Source organism: Mus caroli, chromosome 5, assembly GCF_900094665.2.
Source record: "Mus caroli chromosome 5, CAROLI_EIJ_v1.1, whole genome shotgun sequence".
NCBI classification, from domain to species: domain Eukaryota; kingdom Metazoa; phylum Chordata; class Mammalia; order Rodentia; family Muridae; genus Mus; species Mus caroli.
Genome location: NC_034574.1, coordinates 20,581,723 through 20,605,485, shown reverse-complemented (window position 1 = coordinate 20,605,485; position 23,763 = coordinate 20,581,723). Strand labels below are relative to the sequence as shown.

General features: G+C 44.2%; 1 protein-coding gene across 1 annotated transcript; it reads left to right on the top strand.

Moving 5' to 3' along the window:
* Nucleotides 1-479: 479 nt before the first annotated feature.
* Nucleotides 480-13,795, top strand: Xrcc2 (X-ray repair cross complementing 2). Its single transcript, XM_021163675.2, has 3 exons — nt 480-593; nt 7,540-7,621; nt 12,968-13,795. The coding sequence occupies exons 1-3, from the start codon at nt 555-557 to the stop codon at nt 13,681-13,683; spliced, it is 837 nt and encodes a 278-aa protein (XP_021019334.1). The 5' UTR covers nt 480-554; the 3' UTR covers nt 13,684-13,795.
* Nucleotides 13,796-23,763: the final 9,968 nt, after the last annotated feature.

Genomic DNA, 23,763 nt, shown 5'->3' with positions numbered 1-23,763 from the left:
TCTCATACTACAGCCCAAACTATAGCCTGACCCGACTCTTGGTGATTCTCTGCCTCAGCCTCCCGAGTGCTAGGATCACAGGCATACACAACCGTGGCAGGAAGTTTCTTTAGAACAAGTAAGCACCGGCAGTGGTGGTGATCGCCTTTAATCCCAGCACTCAGGAGGCAGAGGCAGGCAGACTTCTGTGAGTTCGAGGCCAGCCTGGTCTACATAGTGAATTCCAGGACAGCCACCGCTACATAGGAAACTCGTCTCTAAAAAAACCTAAATAAAATATAGAAATCACGTACATGTTAATTTTGCCTGATAAAGACAAGTCGAGATGAGTAACAGAAGATAACAAGGACCATAAGGACTAAAGGAAACGCAGGAGACTGGCGTCACCAAGAGGGCGCCGCAGCTTTACTGCGCATGCCCTCGGCTTCTCTGGCCCCGAGCCCGCACAGTGCGCACGCGCACACAGGGTCATTGCTTTGACTGGCTGCGTCTTTCGCGCTTTTGCTAAATGGCGTTGCTGGCGGGTAGGTTGAACCCGCGGAGCTGGCCGGGCGATGTGCAGCGACTTTCGCAGGGCGGAATCCGGGACGGAGGTGAGAGCCGCGGGGCGACGGGAGGGCCGCGCACTACAGGGGGGAGGTCGCCTTGCGGCGCCCAGGGCCACCGTGGGGCGGCGCGACAGCCGCCGGTGAACCGGTCAGGGATGGCGAGCTGTGCAGCAGGAGCTGGAGAAGGGCCGGCCACCAGTTGAGGCATCTGTAGACATTTTCTGAATTTAGGTAGCTTGCTTCACCTCTGACTAACCTGCTTGTGGCATCCGGCCTTCTGTATCCCAGAATACCCCCGTCGTCTATCTCTCCAGAGCCACGCAAGCCATTTCACTCAGGAACCGTTAGTCGTTAACGTGTGTTACTTGTTCGAGTACTGTCAGCCAAGAGTTGGGAATAAGAAACAACAACAACAAAAATAATCAACAGGCATGGTGGTGCACGCCTTTAATCCTAGCACTAAAGAGGCGGAGGCAGGCAGATCTCTATGCGTTTGAAGTTAGCCTTTATGTAGGTAGGTCCAGGCCAGTCAGGGCTGTACAGTGAGACCCTCTCTCACAAAACAAAATGTAATAATCGAAGCTTCCGTAAAATGTACAGCATATGGTAAAAGCATGCCTTTCCAAAAGAGGGTAAGACAAATTGTAGGAGGAGCTGACTTACATGTGTTCAGAGAGGATCCAGGCAGCTCATGCTGGCCTTGAACTTGCCGTGCAGTTGAGTATAACCTTGTCCTATTTTTTTGTTTGTTTGTTTGTTTATAGAAATTATGTAAATGAATGTGTGTCTGTAGGTTCGTATGTACCCATGTGTGTAGATGAATTTGGAGGCCAGAGGAAAAGGTGTCAGATGATCAGGAGCCGGAGTTATTAGCAATTGAGTTATCTGAGCCAAACTCATGTTCTCTGTAAGAGCAAAACCCATTCTTAACTGAAATCCAACTCTCTGGCCCCTAACCTTCAACTTCTGACTGTCCTGCCACCGGAATGCTAGGATTACAAGGGTGTGCTACAGTGCCCTGTTTGTTATCCACTGCCAAGGATGGAATCCAGGCTTTCGTGATTCCTAGACACAGGATCTGCCACCAGAGCTACCGTTCCCAGCTCCTGAACTGGCATTGTAAGGACTCTCTCTGCTCAGTGGTTTGCTGCTGAGGAGGGAGCAGCTCAGGTATGGTCTGAACTTAGCAAGGGCAGCAGCAGTTCCAACCTGTGGGTCACTGCCCCTTTCACAGTCCTCTGTCTCAAAAAATATTTACATTACAATTCATAACAGTAATAAAATAACAGTTATGAAGTAGCTACAAAAATAATTGTATGATTGGGAGTCATCGCAGCAGGAGGAACTGTGCTACAGGGTTGAAGCATTAAGAAGGTTGAGAGCCAGTGATTTAGGGGAACAGCCAGTGGTTCTGTAGAGTCGGCACAAAGAGAATGTTGGGAAGCGAGCTTTAAGAAATAGGTGGAGTATGCATCTCCCAGTGTAAAGGCAGCCTGACAGACACACACACACCACAATACTGTTTCCCACTTCCCTCCCAGGTCCCCCACCAGGCTTTTCTCTCAATGCGCCGACCATGGCAACTTCATAATACACTATAAATATTGATAATGGAGTCTGGTTTTCACTGGGAAAAGGAAGCTACAGAGCTGCCTCTTTGTCATAGACAAATATTAAGTAAGACAAAAATAGCGTTTACTTAAAAATCATTAGTTTTGTGTAATCACAGACTTACAAACTTTTTTATTTATATAAATTGTTGCCTTGCACATATGTGTGTACCTCATACATGCCTGGGCCCATAGAACCCAGACGATCATCAGATTCCCTGGAAATGAGTTACAGTTCTCAGTTGTCATGTCAGTAGTAAGATTTGAACCTTAACCCTCTGCAAGAGCCATTGTTCCAGCCCCTGAAACACATTATTTTGTTTTTGTTATTTTTGTTTTCAAGGCAGGGTTTTTCCTGTATACTCCTGGCTGTCTTGAAAGTCATTCCATAGACCAGACTGACCTCAAACTCACAGAGATCCACCTGCCTCTGCCTCTTGAGTACTGGGATTAAAGGTTTGCACTACCACTGCCTGTCTTGAAAACACTTTTTTTTTTTTTTAAATGAAGAGGAAAGGATTTTGCTATGCTACTCCCATGACCATTTCCTTTTGCACTTCTTTTTGTTGTTTTTATTTTATTGAGGCAGAGTCTCATAGACTAGGCTGGCCTTGAACTCATGATGCCTCTTTCTCCTTAGTACTAGAGTTACAGGAAGAACCACCACGTTTTGGTTTCTGCATTTCGTTCTCCTGGTCTTTTCCACCAGAATCACAGCTTAAAACAAGATAAAAGCAAAACCAAGATGTTACCCTGTGGTGCCCGCCCTCTCCTGCATTTCTTTGCCTGTTGGAGTGCCTGTCTGTGCCCTTTGCCTCTGCTTCCTTAGCTCCAGCCATGGAATCTGCCGTCAGCACTGCCAGCAACCTTTATACTGCTGAACACAGGAGACTATTCTTGCTCTTAAAATACCCATTAGAAGACCTCTGTCCAGGCCAGTGCTACATGTCTGAAATCCCAGCATGGGAGGCCAGCCTATATTACATACTGAGCTCCAGGACACCTTAGGTTTATAGTACAAACCGTTATGATAGTGGGGAGCATGTACAAATGAACGTTGCTTCCTTAGGGAAAGTCGGAAGATCATGATGGTTTATCTGAATTATCAGCTTGATAGGATTTAAAAATCACCGTGAAAACAAATCTCTGGTCCTGTGTATAAAGGATTTCCTAGGTTGGGTTCATTGAGGTGGGAAGACTTATCCTAAATGCAGGCTCTGCCCATCCTATGGACTGGGATCCCATACAGAATGAGCACAAGTGTTTAGTATTCTCTTCTGCTTCCTGACTAAGGATGCCATGTGATCAGCCTACCTCCTCTGACATGGTGATCTGTGACTCAGAACTGAGACAAAATAATACCCTCTCCCTCCCTCCCTCCCTTCCTGACACTTGCTTTGTCAGGTGTTCTTGTCTCAGCAGTGAGATAAGTAATACAGAGAGGATGGGAGGTTGTATCCAGACTTTTTCTCCAATGAAAGCGGTCAGCATTCTGCCATCCAAGGTTCCTGCAAAGCTGGTGCTGTCACTTGGCAGAGTGCTAGCCTAGTATGCTCAGGGCTCTGGGTTTGATCTCCAGCACCACATAAAACCAGGCATGGTGGCAAGAGTTCAAGGCTGCTCTGTTACAGAGTGAGCTTGAGGTCAGCACAGGCTACATGAGACCCTGTCTCAAAAACGGAGGGTAGAGGCTGGCAAGACCCTTAGTGGGTAAAGGGTTTGCCATGAAGCCTTACAACCAACTTTGAGCCCCAGGACCCACGTGGTAGAAGAGTAGAGTGATTTCTGCAGACTGCCTTCTGACCTTAACACATGTGCCATAACATAACCTGCATGTGCACACATAGACACACAGTAAATGTAATTTTAAAAAATGTTCAAGTTCCTTTTGCCCACCAGAGATGAACACTTGGTTTATAGCCCCCCAGGAGTGTCCAGAACACGGGGGTTTGAAGGGCAGAGACCTCATCCAGGCACCTCCCTTAGCAGCTCAGGAGGGCTCCAAAGAGTAAGCATTTTGAAGCAAGTGGTTTTTAGAGACACTGAAGGGCAGGGTCCCATGCAAGCCAGCAGCTAAGATGAACAGTTAGCTGGGAAGAGTTCCTGCACAACAGACAGTTTTAAGGAAAGCTAAGATAAGTTAGCTAGGACATCCTGACCTTAGGTTCCTCGAATAGAGTTGGGTTGTTTTCGGATTCTTCGTCAAAGAGATTAGATTCTAGTTAAACCTCAAATGACCTGCTGAGCCATCACTGAAGTACCCTTTAAAACTTAATCATATATCCAATGAAATACTAACTTAAGTTGAAATTTTAGTCTCTATAAATTGCTTTTTAATGTCATGTTTAAATAGGTAAATCTTACAGTTTCACTTGACTTTTATGCATTTATTTTTCTTTTTAGCCTTATGAAATGGTTGCTTTAAAAAGGTAATTATAAAGCAGCAGTCCTTCTGGGAATACATTTAGAACTCTGGGACTTAATCATGTCGTATTGGAGTAACAGTTGTCTTTCTGTATAATATAGACAAATGCTTTGTTCAAGATCCAAGCCTGAGTCTATGCCCTGAAGGGCAGTTGAATTTTGGAAGTGGCTGAGGAGTCTAATTTCACATGTGTAAAGAATTAGTCTTCTGATTTTATTACATTATATTTTAAATTTTTAGATGGAATTTCACTGTATTGTCCAGGCAACATTGGAAACTTAAGATCCCCGGCCTAAACCTCCCAAGCATCAGAAACTGTAGACATGGGCCACCATGCCTAACTCTAGTCTCTTGTCCTGTGATGAAACACTCTCACCAAAAGCAACTTGGGGAGAAACATTTATTTCGTCTTTACTCACATAGCTCGTATTATATCATCTAGCCCGTGATGCCCAGGGAAAGCAGAGGTCAGGAAGGGTGCTTCTACTGGCTTGCTGCCTACCCATGGCTTGTGCAGCCTGCTTCTTTCTTCCTTTTTTCTTTTTTTAAAAGATTTATTTATTTATGTATATGAGTACACTGTAGCTGTCTTCAGACACACCAGAAGAGGGCATCAGATCCCATTAGAGATGGTTGTGAGCCACCATGTGGTTGTTAGGAATTAAACTCAGGACTTCTAAAAGAGCAGTCAGTGTTCTTAACCACTGAGCCATCTCTCTGGCTCTCAGCCCACTTTCTTATAACACTCAAGACCACCAGCCCAGGAGTGGCACCCTCTACAAAGGCCTGGGCCCTCTCATATCAGTTGCTAATTAAGAAAATGTCCTCATGGGCTTGCTTCCATTCCAGTCTGGTGGTGACATTTCTTAATTGAGGTTCTCTTTTCCCAGATGATTCTAGCCTGTGTCAAGATGATGTAAAAACTAGCCAGCACATCCTCCGATTTTAGAGAATATCTGTGATAAAGCCAAACTTCCACATTGATCATATCCACATCAAGGCAACTGCTTCTTACTCTTACCCACTGTCCACTCCAGCTGCCTGCCTTCTGTTACAGGATATTTGATCATACTGTGAACCCCAAGATTTTGTTATTTACTGAAAAGAAGCTGTTTCTAATTGTGGTGTGGCTCAGCCGTAGCACACATATTTACTCCCCAAACATATATGGTAAAGTTAGTTTGTAGAAAGACACACCCGTGTTTGAAAGTCTAATTGAGTGGTAGACAAAGTGATGAATCAGAGAAAGATTTGTCAGAATAGGATATGCCCATCTCTCATGAGAAGAGACAGGAAAGGGAAGCTACTGAAGGGGCAATGCAGAGAGAGGAAAAGGGAGAAAGGAGGGAGTTTTACCAGGACAGTTACACAGAGACAGGTTATGGAGAGAGAACAAGCTAGACATAGATGAAGACAGAATAAGCCAGAAAATGAGAAGGAGTCAGAAGATTATAACAAATTGCTAGAGTTAGTTTGAGGTCAAGCAGAGCAATCCTGGAGTGGCAGAGAAAGAGAAGCCAGAATGAATCAGTCAGCTTGGAGAGGAATTTGAGCCAGAACAGCTGAGTTGAACCAGCTAGCCAGAGTTCAGAAAGAAAAAGAAACAGTGAGCGTATTCTGTAGTATGTCTCAGAAGCTGAAAACATTCTAGGCCTAGATGTATGAAGACTAGAAGCTTCAAGGCCTAGGTTAGTAGATTGAGGCTGCAAGCCTCAGAGAGGACAATTACTTCAGGCAAATAAAAGTTACTTTTAAAACCTTCCTTCCCTCCCTTTCTTTTCACAAATGTGTGCATGCGTGTCTATGCAAGAGGTTGGCTTCAGGTCTTGTTCCTCAGGAGCTGTCCACATTGTTTGAGGCATGGTCTGCCACTGGGACCTGGAGCTTGCCAATTAAGATATGTTGACTGGCTGCCAGGGGCCACACCAATGTGAGTGGCCTGCACTGCTACCATGGTCATGCCCAGGCCTGTACTGCTGCTGAGAGCCATGCCTAGGTTGGTGGTCTTACTGTGGCTGAATCTGTGTTGATGTCCGTGTTCTGTGTTACCGCTGAAGGCCACTCAGATGTCTATGGCCTGTGCTGCAGCCTGGAGCCATGTTGATGTTCGTGGGCCATGCTGCTCGTGGGCATTACTGAGCTGAGTGGCCTGAACTCCACCCAAGGTCATGGTGATGTTGTGTCCATGCTGCTGCAGAGGGCCATGACTTGCTCTGTGGTTTTACTGCAGCTGAATCTGTGTTGATGTCCATGGCCCCCTTTGTCACCGAGTGCCAGGCAGATGTCCCTGGTTTATGCCCATGAACCCAGCTGCATCTGGATCTGTGACCCTACTGCAACGGGGAGCCCAGTTTGTGCTAATGCTAGAAACCATGTAGAAGCCATAATCCATTCTCTTGTGGTCTGTAATCATAGTACAGGGAAAGATCAAAGCAAGACCAAAACCCAGCAGCACCATATTAATGTTAAACCCTGTAGCTCCATGTCTAACACCTGGCACTCTCGGTGGAATGGGGCTCTGGTGTGGCCTCAGATTCTCTGGGAGAAACCAAAGACCGGCTTGATTCAAATTTACATTAAATGAATTTATTCTTACTGCTAGCAGGACTGCAGTCTTAGAGCCAAGCAGCATGCTGTGCAGAAGGGGGTTGAGAGCAGGGGCTGGAGAGATGGCTCAGCAGGTAAAAGTATGTGCTGCTCCTGCAGAGAGCACCGTTACCTCTAGGTCCAGGGCATCCAACACCCTCTGCTGACCTCAGTCGCCTCTGTACACATGACATACACACATATACACATAAACAATAGCATCTTTTAAACATAAATATAATATTTCTCCTAAGTTGTATTTCTTTTTAAACATTTTCCTCTAAATCTTCAGGTTTGGGGAATTTACATAAATAATTTCTAGAACATTGTGTCCAGTTAAGTAATATTTTCCCCCTCTTTCTTTTGTAAGCTCCTTGCCCGACTTGAAGGCAGAAGCTCCTTGAAAGAACTAGAACCCAACCTGTTTGCTGATGAAGATTCACCAGTGCACGGTAAAATAAGCAGAGCCTGTGTGTGACAGGGCGGTCGGTAAGACCCTCCTCGCACAGTCACTTGTGCTCCTGCATAGCCATGGCCGCACATAGCCCTAGTGTGTGTGAAGCACACTAGCACAGGGGGCGCCAAGCCTCCCTAGTCTGACAGCATCTTCAGCGCATATGCTGGCCTCTTTCCCAGCGCTCATTGGGAAAATGAGCTTGGCTTAGTTTTCATTCTTTTTCCTTAGAAGTTTACAGAGCTATAAGGAAGGCTTGGGTTCCCAATTGTTCTGTTAGTATTTCTCAAGCAGGAAAAATAGGTACTAACTAACTATGTATGATACTAGGAATACTTACAGGGAAGGTTGACTATTTAAGCTTAGTTTCAGTGTAATATATAGAATTTAAGGTCTATAATTGAGATTTTAGTATAGTCACACAGATGTGTAACTGTCATCCCAGGAAGAAACCCATCTGTCCTAGTGGTCAGCCCTGGGCAACCACAGCCAGCTGTCTCTGTGCACTTGCCCTTTTTGGAGGTCTTATATAATTAAGTTAGACTTTCATATCTGTCTTTGTAGCATGTATCAGTAGTACACTCCTCCCCACTTAAGATTTATTTATTTTATGCATGTGTTTTGCCAGTGTATGTGTCTATGAACCATTTGGGTGCCTGGTACCTGTCATAGCCAGAAAAAGGCATTGGAAACCTTGGGACTGGAGTTACAGATGGCTGTGAGCTGTAATGTGGGTGCTAGGAATAGAACCTGGATCCTTTGCAAGAGCAGCAAGTGCTCTCAACTACCAAGTCCAGTAACTACTGATTCTGTCATGGGGGATAGTCTGACTGTGTGAGATCACCATGACTCAGGAGCTGTGCGCAGTGCTGCCATGGGCACAGTACAAGTCTTTCTGTGGATAGATGGGGTTTGGGTTCCTTGGGTGACACCCACGAGGGAGATTTTAGGTTATAAGTAGCTGTGTGCTGTTCATCTTCGTAGACAACCAAAGTGATTTCTAAAGGTGCTTCACATTTTTCTCATAGCCATCAGTGAAGTGTGGGTTCCAAATTCCCCACATGCTAGGACTAGTTGTCAGTGTCTCTGCTTACAGCACCCTGCTGTAGTAACACCCTATTGTGGCTCTGCTCTATCTTTCCCTGGTGGCTGATGATATTGCCTGTTTCTACCTGAGCTCACTCACAGTTTGCCTGTGTTTTTAGAGGAAATGTCATATTTGCTGATTTTAAAACCAAGTTTCCTTTTTATTGCCTGTTTGGCTTTCCTTGCTTTAGATAAACAATGTTTCTCCCAGAGATGAAGCTGCAGTGCGCCTGTCCACTGTTGTCGGGGGGCTGTGTTGATTCCTCTGAAGATTGTTAACTTTGTTGAGGTCCTAATGTCTCTTCTTTGCTCATGTTTTAGTATCATGCACAAGACTCTTATTCCCTAATCCAAGGTCAGGAAGATTTACAGCCAGACATGCTGGTACCTTCTGGTAGTCCCAGCATTCAGGAGACTGAAGCAGGAAGGACAAAGTTTAAGGCAGTTTGTTGTATATAGCAAGATCCTGTCTCAAAAATACTACTAATAAAAAAGAGCTATAGATTGTCATTTTTCCCCCTGTTCTTTTCTGATTGGAAAAGCATGATGCTTTGATTTCAGGCCTTTTAAATTTACTGAGACTTGGGCTGCAGCCTGAGCAGTGGTTTCTTAATCTCGAGCACACCGTTTGCACTATAGAAGGCTGTATTCTCCTGTCCCTGGGCCAAGTGCTGTCTTTATGGCTCTTGCTTTCTGGCTGATGATTGGTGTAACTGCTGCCCCTCTTGCTGTACTCGTGCCAGCCTGTTCTAGCTGTTACCCCATTTTCTAGAGTAAGTAAGCTATTGACATTTCTGCCTGCTTCTATTTTTCCCTTTAGTTCTGTCTATCTGGTTTCCTATGTTTAGGGCTTTGAGCATTATGCATATAGAAGTTTATGATTGTTATGCCTTCTTGCTGGCTGACCCATTCATGGTTATAAAATGTTCTTTTCCCTCATACTCATAGGATGACACTATTTAAAACAAAAGCAAGATCCTAAGTGTTGACAGGCTATGAGGAGACTAGAGCTATCACACATCTCTGCTAAGACAGGGAAATTGTGCAGTCCTCATTGAGAGCAGCGCAGTTTCCGCAGAAGTTAGTGGAACTAGAACTGCCATATGATGTGAACAGCTGTGAGGTGGGAGCAAACAATTGTCCATCAGTGACTGGAGGGATAAGCAGAGTGCAGTGGCTGTCACCTGTAATCTCAGCATTGACAGCTGAGGAGGTCACGCTCAGCAGCTCCAATGGGCACAGCTGCTCATCAGTCACCATGGACGTAGACATGCTGTCACCCCTCCTGCTGCCTGCGTACTGACATTTCCTGTGCTGCTTCTGTTGTTTGCCTTTTGTCATCAACTGCTGTCGTTTCCTTCAGCCTGAAGGACTCTGGTCTTGCTGGTACAGCAGGTCAGCTGCCCCTGTACTTTATAAGAGAGCATGCCATTTCATATGTGTTTGTATTGATGAGCTGGGCCGTAGGAAACCGACTGTGAATTAGGGAAAGGGTTTATAGTGGGGTTTTGCATTCAAATATTATAGAAGCTTTGAGAAACACCATCACGTTTAGTTACTACCAAAAACACATGCTAACATTTATTTACATTTACTATAAAACTAAACAAGAGCTCAGTTGGCAGACCCAAGACTGGGGTTTTTATGTTAGTAACGCTTCCAGCATCTACTATAGGAAGCTTAAGTTGCAGTAAGATCCTTGGCTGTAGAATCATTTTTAATGCATTTACAGATGGAGACTGCTTACTGCAGAGCCCAGTTTCTAAGTCCTCAGAACTAGAAATTGTGATCTGTAAATTCAGTGTGTTGGCTACACAGTTAGGCTGATACCAAGGTGATTGCTTTGGGTTTTTTCTTAAGTATTCTAAAGGCTCTTACCTCAGTCTGTTAACTCCAGCTCTTCCCAGCATCCAAGAGGAGCAGCTGTCAGGGCCAAGCCATCCAGATCTCCCCAGCCAAGTCAGTTTAAGCTTTCCAAATTCTGGAATTTTTGTTTTCTCTTCCTCTTCCTCTTCTCTTTCTTTATTCACTTTTCTCTTCTCTCTTTCTTTCTTTTTTTTTTTTTTTTCTTCTTTTTAACTTCAGATTGCTATGGTCAGCACTTTGTCTGGACAAGGGTGCTAGCTTTCTTGGTAACAGCTCACAAACATGAGATCATAACTTCATATAAATGTACAAGAACTATCCCACTTCAAAGGATTCCATTTGAACATTTTTTAATATTAAGGAACAAATGGTACATGTTTATAAGATCAGTAAAACTGCTCTGATTTCATCTTAAGACATATCAGCAGGGACTTTAGTTAGAAGACCTTGGTGACAGCATTCAGATGTGATATTTGTTAGGAACCGCTGACCTGTGCCTACCTACTTCACTGTTAATCTGTAGCAGAGAAGTGACATTAACCATGAACTTGATCTCTCAATTAAGAATTTAACTTTAAGCTTTTTTTTTTTTTTTTCAGTTTAATTCATGCCAAAACAAGAGTCTTACTTTATACTTACAATGCATTACTTATATCAGCACCCCACTCCTTTGGTTTTTTTGACAGAGGGTTTCGTAGCTCTGGCTGTTCTGGACTTGAAACCAGGGTGGCCTTGAACTCACAGAGTTCTGCTTGCCTCTACCTCTGGAATACTGAAAGCATGCACCACCATACACAGCTGCATTTCTCTTTTCTAATACCTTTTCTTCCTCTTTTTATTTTATGTGTATGGATATTTTGCCTGTGTGCATGTCTGCTTTATGTATGTGTAACACTCATGGAAGTCAGAAGCCTGTGTTGGATCACCTAGGACTGGAGTTACAGGTTTTTTCTTTTTCTTTCTTTTTTTTTTTTTTTTTTTTGGTTTTTCAAGATAGGGTTTCTCTGTGTAGCCCTGGCTGTCCTAGAACTCACTTTGTAGACCAGGCTGGCCTCGGACTCAGAAATCCACCTGCCCCAGCCTCTCAAGTGCTGGGATTAAAAGGCGTGCGCCACCGCTGCCCGGCTGGAGTTACAGTTTTAAGTGGCCATGTGGGTCCTGGGAATCAAACCTGGGTCCTCTGCCAGTACAGGAAGTGCTCTTAACTCCTGAGCCATCACTCCATCCCCAGCACTGGGCGTTTCTTAGTGTATGGTCTTAGGGAACCTTATGGACCCACTTTTAGAAGTACTGTCCAGTGCCGAGGACATGCTAAAGGACGGTTGTGATCTGTCTTTTTCAGGGAGACACCTGATCTTAGGAGAGCAATATGCCGATGTGTGTTAGGAAGGCTTGTAGTCCTGGGGCTAGACTACGCGGTACCAGCCTCTAAAATGGCAGTAGGAAATGCAGTCACATGTGTGTTAGTCGCTTTCCCATCACTAGGATACAACAACCTAAAGAGAAAGCATCCTCTTTGGTTCATGGTTCCAGAGGTCACTTGGCCTCAGCACTACCATTACAGTAAGAACATTAGGAAAGACTGTTCTTCACTTTTGAGGTCAGGAAGCAACCAGAGCAAGAGACTCTCCAGAGAGCCAGCTCCAGTGACTTGCTTCCTCCAGCTAGCTCTCACCTACTTTCCCACTTCCCAAGAATGCCATCATATGAGGTCATCGGGGGGATTGACCTGTCACAATAGCAGGTCTCCCAGACATGCCCCAAGGTATTACTCACTGTCCAGGCACTTTCTAATCCAGTCAGTGATGCTTAAGGTTGGCCATCAGCTACATAGCTGCTAAAGTGGCTTTTCCTACCAGTGTTAGGCTCCTGAGAGACTACGGAAGCCTGCTGACAGGTTCTATCTTGTGCTTTTGTGTGTTTAACTATGTCCTTCAAGCCAGTTTTATATTAATCTGTATATGTGTGCACTTAACCACGACACACATTGTCAGAGGACAATCCTAGATGTAAAACAGGCTAGTGGGGTTCTCCTGTCTGCACCCCCATTTTACCACAGTGCTACTGCATCGGCATTATATGGGCTCTGGGACCTGAATTCCGTCAGGTTCAACCACTACAACACAGGTCCTGATGCCCCTGAGTCATAGGGGCCCATCTCAGGGAGTTCGCACTAGCCAGAGCAAACAACAACAAAACCTTGGTCTGTTCTCAGAGGTGCCATAGAAGTTCCTTATTTATTTGCATTTGCCTATTTAGATCCATTTTAACAAGGGGAATTAGATTTTTAGCTCATATTTCAATAAACCTCTCTGTAAAGTTCTCTAAGGCTTGTTCTGTGGCCCACTGTTACATTGTTGCATCTTGACTGACATTTTTGAATTTTACACAGGTGATATTCTTGAATTTCATGGTCCAGAAGGAACGGGGAAAACAGAAATGCTTTATCATTTAACAGCCCGATGTATACTTCCAAAATCAGAGGGTGGACTGCAAATAGAAGTCTTATTTATTGATACAGATTACCACTTTGACATGCTACGGCTTGTGACAGTTCTTGAACATAGACTCTCGCAAAGCTCTGAGGAAGCCATGAAGCTGTGCCTAGCCAGGTTGTTCCTGGCGTACTGCAGCAGCAGCATGCAGTTACTGCTTACCCTGCACTCCCTGGAAGCCCTGCTCTGCAGTCGCCCCTCTCTCTGCCTTCTCATTGTGGACAGCCTGTCATCTTTTTACTGGATAGACCGAGTCAGTGGAGGAGAGAGTGTGGCCCTGCAGGAGTCAACGCTGCAGAAGTGCTCTCAGCTCCTAGAGCGGCTTGTCACTGAGTACCGCTTGCTGCTTTTTGCGACAACACAGAGTCTGATGCAGAGAGGCTCAGACTCAGCAGAAGGGCCTTCTTCCTCCAAGCACCCATGCGATGGAGACACGGACTACAGAGCCTATCTCTGCAAGGCCTGGCAGAGGCTCGTGAAGCACAGAGTCATCTTCTCCAGGGACGACGAGGCCAAGAGCAGCCGGTTCTCATTAGTCTCACGTCATTTAAAAAGTAACAGTTTTAAAAAACACAGTTTTATGGTCAGAGAAAGTGGGGTGGAGTTTTGTTGATCTCTATCATCAAAAAGGCTTTTAGGTGCACTAAGGCAAGTCTTTAAAAGTCCCTTATAGGCTAAAGTAGTTTGATTCTAAAGTTTATAATTCTGGGGAAATAAAACAGTACAGAAAAACTCGAAGCGGTTCTGTCCCCTCCAGGGTGTGGAAGGTCAGTCAGAACATACTAAACTCCACCGAGCTTGTTTTGAAGCTCAAACCATGATACACACTTCAGACTAGGTCACTTTCTGCGTACTTTAGGAAGGGTTCACCGCTGGTCCCTTGGCTCCTTGAGGCTGTGGCTGGAGAGAGTGCACAGAGCTGTTACTCCAATCAAAGGAAGATGCGCAGGGCCGCCTGCTCATCTCCCTCCCTCAGGAAACTGGAATGAGCTGGGTGTGGTGACAGGTGGATCTCCGTGAGCTCAAAGCTTGTCTTGTCTAGATAGTAAATTCCAGGATAGCCAGAGCTACATAATGAGATCCTGCTTCAAAGAGCTAATCAGGAAACAGATAGCTAGGTAAATAGATGAGACTGGAATGTTCGAGTCTTCCTCCTTCCTCGCGCCCATTTTTCTTCTTTCTACCTGCTCCCCTTGTCCCAAGGATGTCCTATAGTTCAGGCAAGTCTTCATCACATTTCTGCCTCTGAGGTAGTCAGGTAAACAATGTTGCTCCTTGGAGCTGAGAATTCTGATAAGTTGCACTTGAAGATGAATGTCTTATGATTTGGGGTTCTGTGTAATTTTACACACACAGGGAAATGATGTACTCACTTTAGAATTCGGAAGTTTATCTTGGAATGTTCATCTCACTGATTGATAGATCTGAAGAGTTATATTAGATGCCTTGGAACCTCTAGGCTGTTATTTCCAGCTGTGAGCTGAGGGAGACTTGGCACTGCTCAGAAGGTGTCCTAGTGAGGATCACTGTTGCCATGACCAAGCACTGTGACCAAAAGAATGTTGGAGAGGAAAGGGTTTATTGGCTTACTCTTCTCTTGTATATTGTGGTCCATATTTGAAGGAAGTCAGGACAGGAACTTATGAAGGGCTGGAACTGTGTGTGAGGCAGGTGTCAATGCCAAGTCCATGGAGGGTGCTGCTTCCTGGTTTGCTCCACAATTGAGCATAATGCCTACTGCCTGATCTTACGGAGACATCTTCTCAACTGAAGCTCCCTCCTCTCTGGTGACTCTAGTTTGTGTCAAATTGACATAAAACCAGCCGGCACAGAGTACCTGTAGGAAGAAGGCTTTAGAAAATCCCTTTACATCTTCTGACCCAGGGAAAGGCCCACATGTGACGTTCAGACTAACTGCTATTCTCAAACCTGTTAATGTCTATGTCACAAGAGATCTTGTTTCCCTTTGTTCTTGTGGCTTTGTTCACTCATATTACCACAGGTTTATGAGTTAAAAAGTGTCCTGTAGAGAAGCCGAGACTAAAGTTCTTCATTATGAAGGCACAGCCATGTAAGTTGCTGTCTGTGCCCTGCCTGTGTCCCTGGGCCTGCTTGTACTCACCCCAGGGCTTCTGAGGCTGTGTTCTGTGCCTAGAGCCTGCTGGCCTGCCTGTGTGAGCTGGGCTGGACAGTCCTTTTGTTGTTGGTTTTTTTTTTTTTTGAGACAGGGTTTTTCTGTGTAGCCCTGGCTGTCCTGAAACTCACTCTGTAGACCAGGCTGGCCTCAAACTCAGAAATCCGCCTGCCTCTGCCTCCCAAGTGCTGGGATTAAAGGCGTGAGCCACCACCACCCAGCCTGGTCTACCTTAAGCGGAGAAGGTAGAAGCTGACTTCCTGACTTCCTCAGCCACTGCAAGGTGGACAGCCAGTTGCTTCAGTAATGCTTCCCTCGGGGTATCATGCTCTTCGCAAAGACTAGTCAGTGAGAAGGAAGACTTTTTAACCCAGGGTCTCACTGTGTAGCTCCGGCTGCCCTCCTAGTTGCAGGTATTAAACATGAGTACTGGTCTGCCTGGCTCATTCATATAATTTAAAAAATAGTTTGAAACTAAAATGCAATTACATAATTTCCATATTCTCTTTCCTACCCCCAATCCCTACCATGTACACCATCCACCTCACTCTCTCAAATTCACTGATGTTTCTGGCCTTGTTTTTCTAATTGTATATAAATATACATATAATTTGATTGTATATTAATACACAGATATATTCCTAATATTCCTAAATATACAACCTTCTCAGTCCTTATAATGTTACTTGTCTGTATGTTCTTAGGGCTGACTGCTCTTGGATAACCAGGTGGAGTGTTCTTCCCCGGGGAAGACTGTTTCACCTGCTCTCAGCATTCAGTCCTTAGTTGCCTGTAGATTTTTGTCTCGGGCTGGGCCCCGGAGCTCTCCCTTCTGTGTTAGCATGTCTGTTGGTGCTGTCATCGCTCAGGTCCTGTTTAGGCAGCCATGTTGTTGAACTTTCTCGTGGCATTTCTAGGAGCCAGTCTTACAGCAGACATCCCATTCTCTGGCTCTTACAGTCTTTCCTCCCCTTCTGAGATGCTATAGCCCTGAGCCTTGATGTAGGATGTACTGTAGACAGATGACGGGCCGGGCATCACATGCTCGCTTGTTCCCTTCATCTTGATCCCTGTGGTTTTCTGTAATGCTTTCTGTTGCAAAGAGACATTTCTTTGTTGAGGGGTGAGAGTTATACTTAATCTTTGTATATTTACAATGCACAGAGGAATTATGCTGCTTTAATAAAGTGGTTTATTAATACAATTTTAAACATTTCTATATTTCATATTTTCATTGTTTTAATTTTAAAAATTGTTGTGTGTGCCAGCAAGGGTGTGGAGTTCAGAGGACAGCTCTCAGAATTGGTTCTCCCCTGCCATCTTGTGGGGTTCAGAGGTCAAACTCAGAACTACACATATGCACCTCTACATGTCACACAGGAATAATTTATTAATTATTCGTAATTATCCCTTGTGGACAGGTTAAATGACCTATGGAATCTATCACTTTTACAGTGCTATTCGCCCATACAAGACATGCAAACGCAGTCTCTTCCCTCTCAGCCCTATAGTCTGGTAAAGTGTGTGATGAGCAGCTTTGCAGGGCTTAGCAGAGCTCTACCCTTGATAGGATGTGATTTCCCTTTCCTTTAATGGACTGGATTATTCAGGACCATGACTAAAAAATAACAAGTTTCTATTATAACCTAAATTATCAATTGCATAGTAATGTGCCAGACCAAAGACTTACTTAACTTGGAAAGATTGCTGTCTGGCCTGATGGATGAAATTAAGAATACTGATTGATTAAAAAAAAAAATTCTTTTAAACTAACGGTTATGCTAATGGAACTTCATGAGCAACATGGAAATTCCAATGCCTGTGGGGAGAAGGGGGCTTAAAGAGAAGGAAGAGGTGTGTTATAAATTATATAGATAGCAGATGCAGGGTGCTAGATAGGACCAAAAGAATAATATTAAGTGAGTGGCTACAGGTCTTAAAATATTGATCCTATTTACTAGGGGATGGGGGAGTCCTTACCTGACCTAAGGGCCATGGTAAGAACCTTATTATAAAAAGGCATGCTTAGTCCAGACATTCCTTTTGAAAGATACTTAGAGAACTGAGCTAGCACAGAGCCTGTTTGTGGAGGGAGGCAGGTGACATGTAGCCCAGGCTGGCCTCCCACTTAGAGTAGTTGCTCTACCCTTTCACTTCCTTCTTTATGTCTTGATTTCAGCCCTTAGCGGTAAAGCCCACATTCACACACACACCCATTGGTAGACAAGCTTTGTTAGAGGGAGAAAAATGATTCCAGAAGGCAAGGCTGTGCCTTGGTATATTGCAAGCCGTGTGGCCCTGAGAGCTTGAGTGTCATCCCTAGAACCCATATAAAAAGCCAGGTATGGTGGTACCCATTCCCAGTGCTGGGAAGGTGGAGACAGGCTTCGCCTCAGACTCATGAGAAAGATCCTGCCTCAAACCACGAGTGACGGTGCTTGGGGGGGATGATATCTGAGGTTGACCTTTGACCTCTAATCACGTGCCTGCCTGCACAGATGTACACTTAAATACGAACAAAACCCTGAGGTGTTGAATAGTGCGTAAAGCCAATGGAAAGCACATCATTACTAAGAAATTAATGACAAAACAGCCACTATTAGCCCAGAATACCCGCTGACAGCCATTAATGCTATTATTATAAGGCTTATGTTGCTTATTTAAATTCTTCCCCATGTGTGTTTAGGGAGAATTGCACTTCCTGCAATAGCTGAATATGTACGTGTAGACTTATTTGTTTGTTTTCTTTTGTTTTTTTGAGACAGGGTCTCACTAAGTAGCCTTAGCTGGCCTGGAACCTTGTAGATGGAGATCTACCTGCCTCTGCGTTCAAGTATTAGGATTAAAGGTGTAAGCTACCACACCCATACCCAGAGAATATGTAGTTTTTTGGGGTTGTTTTGTTCGATTTGGTTTGGTGGTGTTTTTTTGGTGGGAGCAGAGAGGGGGTTGCTTGTTTGTTTGTTTGTTTGTTTGTTTGTTTTCTAATGGAACAAAAGGCCTTGTGCATGCTGTACAAATGCTGGGTAACAAGCATGTGCCACCATGTCTAGCTTTGACTACATAGTTTTTGATAACCTCACTAAAATGGAGAGGGGGTAAAATTGGGACACATTTAAAGTGTCAGAGAGCTGTGAAGCTAGTGGGTCACTATATTCTGGGAGAGGGCAGGTGTCTGATGTCCCTTGACAAGGATGAGTGTGGTCACTCTGGAGGGTACAGCTCACTCACTGTTTTTGAACCCTGAACTGTGATGCCCTAGGGGTCAAGGATAAACTCAGACTGCTCTAGTTGGATGGAAGAGTCACCTTGAAAATTATTATTATTATTATACTTTTTTCTTTTAATTTAAAGTTTGGGACAGATAGATGAACTAGGAATAACAAATATTGCTAACTTAAGTCTAGTTAATATAAAGGTGACCTCAGATTGTTAGCTTTCCCCTTACAAGAAAAGATCTGGTTGTCCTGGTGCGTACCTGTAATCCCTGCACTCAGGAAAATCAAGAGCTAGAGGCCAGTTCAGAATAACTTCTTGAGACCCTTGCTCAAATAAATGAGAAAAAGGTGTAAACACAGTGTGAAATGATCTAGACCAGTGGTTCTCACCCTCACAAATGCTGTGACCCTTTAATACAGTACCTCATGCTGTGGTGACCCCCCCCCCCAAAACTATAAAATTATTTTGTTTCTACTTCATAAACTAATTTTGCTACTGTTATGAGACATAATGTAAATAACTGATATACAGGATAACTGATATCACAGGACCCCTGTGAAAGGGTTGTGTGACCCCACAGGTTGAGGATCGCTGATGTACAGTCAAATGACACAGAAACTGAACTGAAGAAACAGCTCCTGCACCACACACCTCCACACACCTCCACACATCACGTGCACACATGCAAACATCACACACAGAGAGAAATAGAGAAGTAAACAGCGATGGTGCCGATAGGCCATGGACCAAAAACCCGTGAAAGCCTGAGCAGAACAAACCTCTGCCTACAGGTGACTGACGAGCTGCTGAGGTGGCTCAGCTGCCAAGCCTGACAGCCAGAGCTGGAACCGCCGGAGAAAAGGAAAGTTGTCCTCTGACGTCACCTGTACACAGCGTGAGCTTGTGTGTGCTTGCACAGTGGATGTGGGGAATATTTAAATTTTTCTCAGGTGAGTTTTAGTTTTAGCTCACTGACAGGAAATGGTAACGTGCCATGGAATTGAAGATAATTTCTAGAACTGATCAAACATTATATATATAATCCTACAGTAAAAACATCATTTTGGAGTGAAATGTTGATGGACATGCCCCTTTTAGACTTGCCTCAGCTTGCCAGGCATTAAATCCAGCACTTGAGAGGCAGGAGCAGGTGGATCTCTGAGTTTTAGGCAAGCCTGGTCTGCACAGTAAGTTCCAAGACAGCAATGCTATGTAGAGAGACCCTGTCTCAAAAATCAAAAACAAATAAAACTGGCCCAACTTAATACTGTCCCTGAAGACCAAATTAATCTCCAGAGTAGGAAACATGTTTTATTGCTTTTTTTTTAATATATGTTTATATTTAAATTACGTGTGTATATGTGTCAGTGTAGGGGTCTATGCCCAGGTGAGTGTATGCGCCTGCAAGGTCCAGAAGAGGTTGGATCCCCTGGAACAGAAGTTGCAGGTAGCTGTGATCTGCCTGGTGTGCATGCTGGGAACTGAACTCAGGTCCTTTACGAGAGCAGTGTGTATCTACCCTGAGCCATCTCTCCAGCCCTGATTCTGTTGTTTTAAAACAGAGTCTCATTATGTAGCTGAGACTGGACCAGGCTTGCTTAGAATTTATAGTATCCCTGCATCACTCTCCTGAGTACTACGATTACAGGTGTGCTGTACCCTACTCACTGAAAGGTAGGCTTTTAACATGGTAGATACTTGCCATTGGCTGTGTGTTATTGGGAATTGGTTCCTGTGTAGTAATTTGGAAATCACCCCTGTGCTATGTACAGTGTATGTCGATTCAATTTCCAGCTTGTCGAGGCTAGCCACAACGATAACTTGGATCTACATGCACACCCCAAATCTCAGTCCTGTTGGGACAAATGCAGAATGCAAGACCACAAAAACAGACTAATATCTGGATTGGTGTGGTACGGGCTAAAGAATTTGGAAATAATGCTTCCATTATCCTACTGCATCCAGGACTCCCTGTCAGTTCTTCAACTGGGTACAGCTAAGAGAAGAGACAGATTGTTCAATTAATTTTGAAAATGAATAAAAGCCGGATGTGGAAACAGTAGGAAAGAACGGGGTTCAGAAGGTGTGGGAAGGGCTAAGGGAGGGCAATGGTGGCGGATCAAAACTCATTATTTGTGTGATTGGATAGTAAGTTCCAAGACAGTAAGTGCTATGTAAAGAGACCCTGTCTCAAAAATCAAAATCAAATACAATTGGCCCAACAAAACACATTATATATGTGACTGGAAATCGCCACCACCCCACGCAGCTTGAATCCTGGAACCCTGACTATGGCAAGGGAATGAAGAAAGGACAGATCCTGTGACGCTGGGCGCAGCAGCATTCTTCTTACTAGATACAGCGCAAGGAGCTATATGTTGGGAAAAATCTCTGTAGGCGGACTAGTCCTTGCACATACTAGGCAATCATCCATTGCCATCCCCAAGGAGAGCTTTGTCGTCTCTGCTGAGCCTAGGCCATGCAGGTAATGGCTTTGCAATTTTATGGGATTGCGACCTAGGAGTCCTCAATGTGGCCGTGCTCCTGTCAACAGTGCACACTCACTAAGGACGTTGTTCCCGCAGCTTCCTCCACTCCCAACAGGAAATGTCATTAACTGTGTATATATAATTGGACTGGAGAGATGGCTCAGTGGTTAAGAGCTCTGGCTGCTCTTCCAGAGGACCCAGGTTCAATTCCCAGCAACCACATGGCAACTCATAGCTGTCTATAACTCCAGTTCCAGAGGACCCAACACCCTCACACAGACACGCATGCAAGCAAGACAAAGCCCATAAAATAAAAATAACCATTAAAATTATAAAATAATTATGTATAATTAACAGATGCCACAAATACATTTTACAAGGCCTGAGGAGGGACAAATGGTCATCACTGGGCTGAGAGGCTTAGCTCGAAGAACAGGTTGTCTAGAGTGTGTGAAGTGTGTTAGACCTCATCTTTAAGAAATAAGCTGTTACTTAAAGATTGTATGATTGTATAAGTGGAAACCCAAAATTATCTGTACAGAGATGATTAGAATTGGCAATTTAACAAACTTGCTAGCTAAAAGAGTGACATGAAATGTTCTGGCTGGATACATAGCTCAGGGATTTAAGAGCATCAGCAGCTCTTGCAGATGACCCAAGTTTGATTCCCAGCTCCAACATGGCAGCTTCCAACCATCTAACTCCAGTTCCCAGGGATCCTCTGGCCTCTGTGGGTATCAGACATGTGTGTACACACACATACATGCAGGCAAATACTCATACATAAAATAAAAATTAATTAAAAAAAATGAAAATAAGGTTCGATGTCATCAGTAATTAATAATACAAATGAAGAGTTCAGAAGACAGCACAGCAGTTAAAGCACTAACCACCAGCCTGTTCCATCTCTAGGACCTACGCGGTGGAAGGAGAGAACTAGTCAACCTCCATACACTCACTGTGGTATGCTCACTGCCCCTCCCCATACAGCATAAATAAAAAGAATAATAAATAAATAAATAAAAAGATCTCAAGATCTCAGTAAGATGTCATCACATACACTGATGACAGAAATAATAACCCCGATTGATGGCTGGTGGGATGGAGAACCACAGCAATGGAAGTTAAATCCATGGACCCTTTAACCGTCTATCTTTGAGAAATGGATGCTGTGCACTGGGAAAGGCAGCAATATGCTGATTAGCACTATTAATAACAGCAAGGAAAAATGAATCAAAACCATGGCAGTAGAGTGATAGACATGTTAGTGCTCCCATGATGAAGCACAGCTGCAGGTTGCTCAAACACTGGATAAACCTCAGAACGTTTGTATAGGATATTGTAGGAGAATGCCGTCAGTATAGTGAAGCTGGCTGGCCTGGAACTCAGGGAGACCCATTTGCCTCTGCCTCTTGAGTGCTGGGATTAATGGGGTGTGTCGCCACATACCTTGGTGGTAACCACAGACAACTTTCTAGTTGAATTGAAGACCCACTCAACAACTGAGAAACTGCCTGGAAATCTAGCAAACTTCCCAGGGCTAGTGATCTTGGATCTTGGAGGAGAACCTACAATACCTCTTTATTAAACTAGCATGATTCCTAAGTACTTATGTGTGTCCTTATGCAAGCAGATAAGTGCAGTTCTTATCAAGGAAACTTCTCTTTGCGATGGACAGACACCATTACAGAAAACTACAACCAATCAAAACGTTGAGTTGTAGAGCCCAGTCCCGATGACCCCCAAGGCTTGGGGGTCATTCAGAAGGGTAGAAAGAATAAGAAGATTGGGGAGTTACTGAGAGATTGTGTAATGTCAGAAGCTACACCTATGAAGTATTACCAACATGACTGCTTAAACTGAACAAGAACAACATAGACATGCTAAAGAGGATGGGGAAGACCCCTGAGTCCTCAACCCTGTAGACAACTAAGGAACGCCTAGAGCAGGCATAGCCTTCCCCAGGGAAGAGCACACCAATTGTTTACCCAATACCAAACGCTCATCCCTGAAGCACACACACACAAGTAACATCGTACATACGAGCAGGTTTTGTATATACATATGTGTAAGGAACAACAATGAAAAAAGAGGTCATGAATCTGAAAGAGAGCAAGGGTGAGTATATGGTAGGATTTAGAGGAGCAAAAGGAAATGTGGAAATAATGTAATTACAATCTGAAAAGAAAAGTTTCCTTTTTAAAGAAGAAAATACAGTTGGGTAGTGGTGGCACATGCCTTTAATCCCAACACTCAGAACGCAGGGGCTGTGTGGATCTCTGAGCCCAAGGCCAGCCTGGTCTACAGAGCAAATTCCAGGATAGCCAGGGCTACACAGAGAAACCTTGTCTCGAAAACAACAAATTTAAATTTTAAAAAAGTAAATACTAAAAAAAAAAAAATAAAAATGTAACTTGGAGTTTGTTAACATAAATTAATATCTGAACAAAACTTGGCAAGTTTTCCATAAAGTTTTAGCTTCTAGAAAGGTGTTTTCAAACATGAAAGTTATCTTTATTTTGTTTTGTTTTGGTTGGTTTTTCGAGACAGGGTTTCTCTGTGTAGCCCTGGCTGTCCTGGCACTCACTTTGTAGACCAGGCTGGCCTCGAACTCAGAAATCCGCCTGCCTCTGCCTCCCGAGTGCTGGGATTAAAGGCGTGCGCCACCAGACCCGGCTGAAAGTTATCTTTATTTAACACCTAAATCTAATGCTAACAAACCATAAGTGGGACTGCTGCCATGCTGGCTAAAATGCTTTTTGACAGCCTTGTATAGATGCATTTCCCCTACATAAAGTTCATGCATTTGAAATACACTAATCACAGCGTAGCTCAGTGGTAGGGCACACTT

Excerpts from the sequence above, each read along its gene's own strand:
- Xrcc2 (XM_021163675.2), top strand. The coding sequence starts at position 555 with ATGTGCAGCGACTTTCGCAGGGCGGAATCCGGGACGGAG. Across the intron at positions 594-7,539 it reads GGGCGGAATCCGGGACGGAG|CTCCTTGCCCGACTTGAAGG; the intron begins GTGAGAGCCGCG and ends TTCTTTTGTAAG. Across the intron at positions 7,622-12,967 it reads TGAAGATTCACCAGTGCACG|GTGATATTCTTGAATTTCAT; the intron begins GTAAAATAAGCA and ends AATTTTACACAG.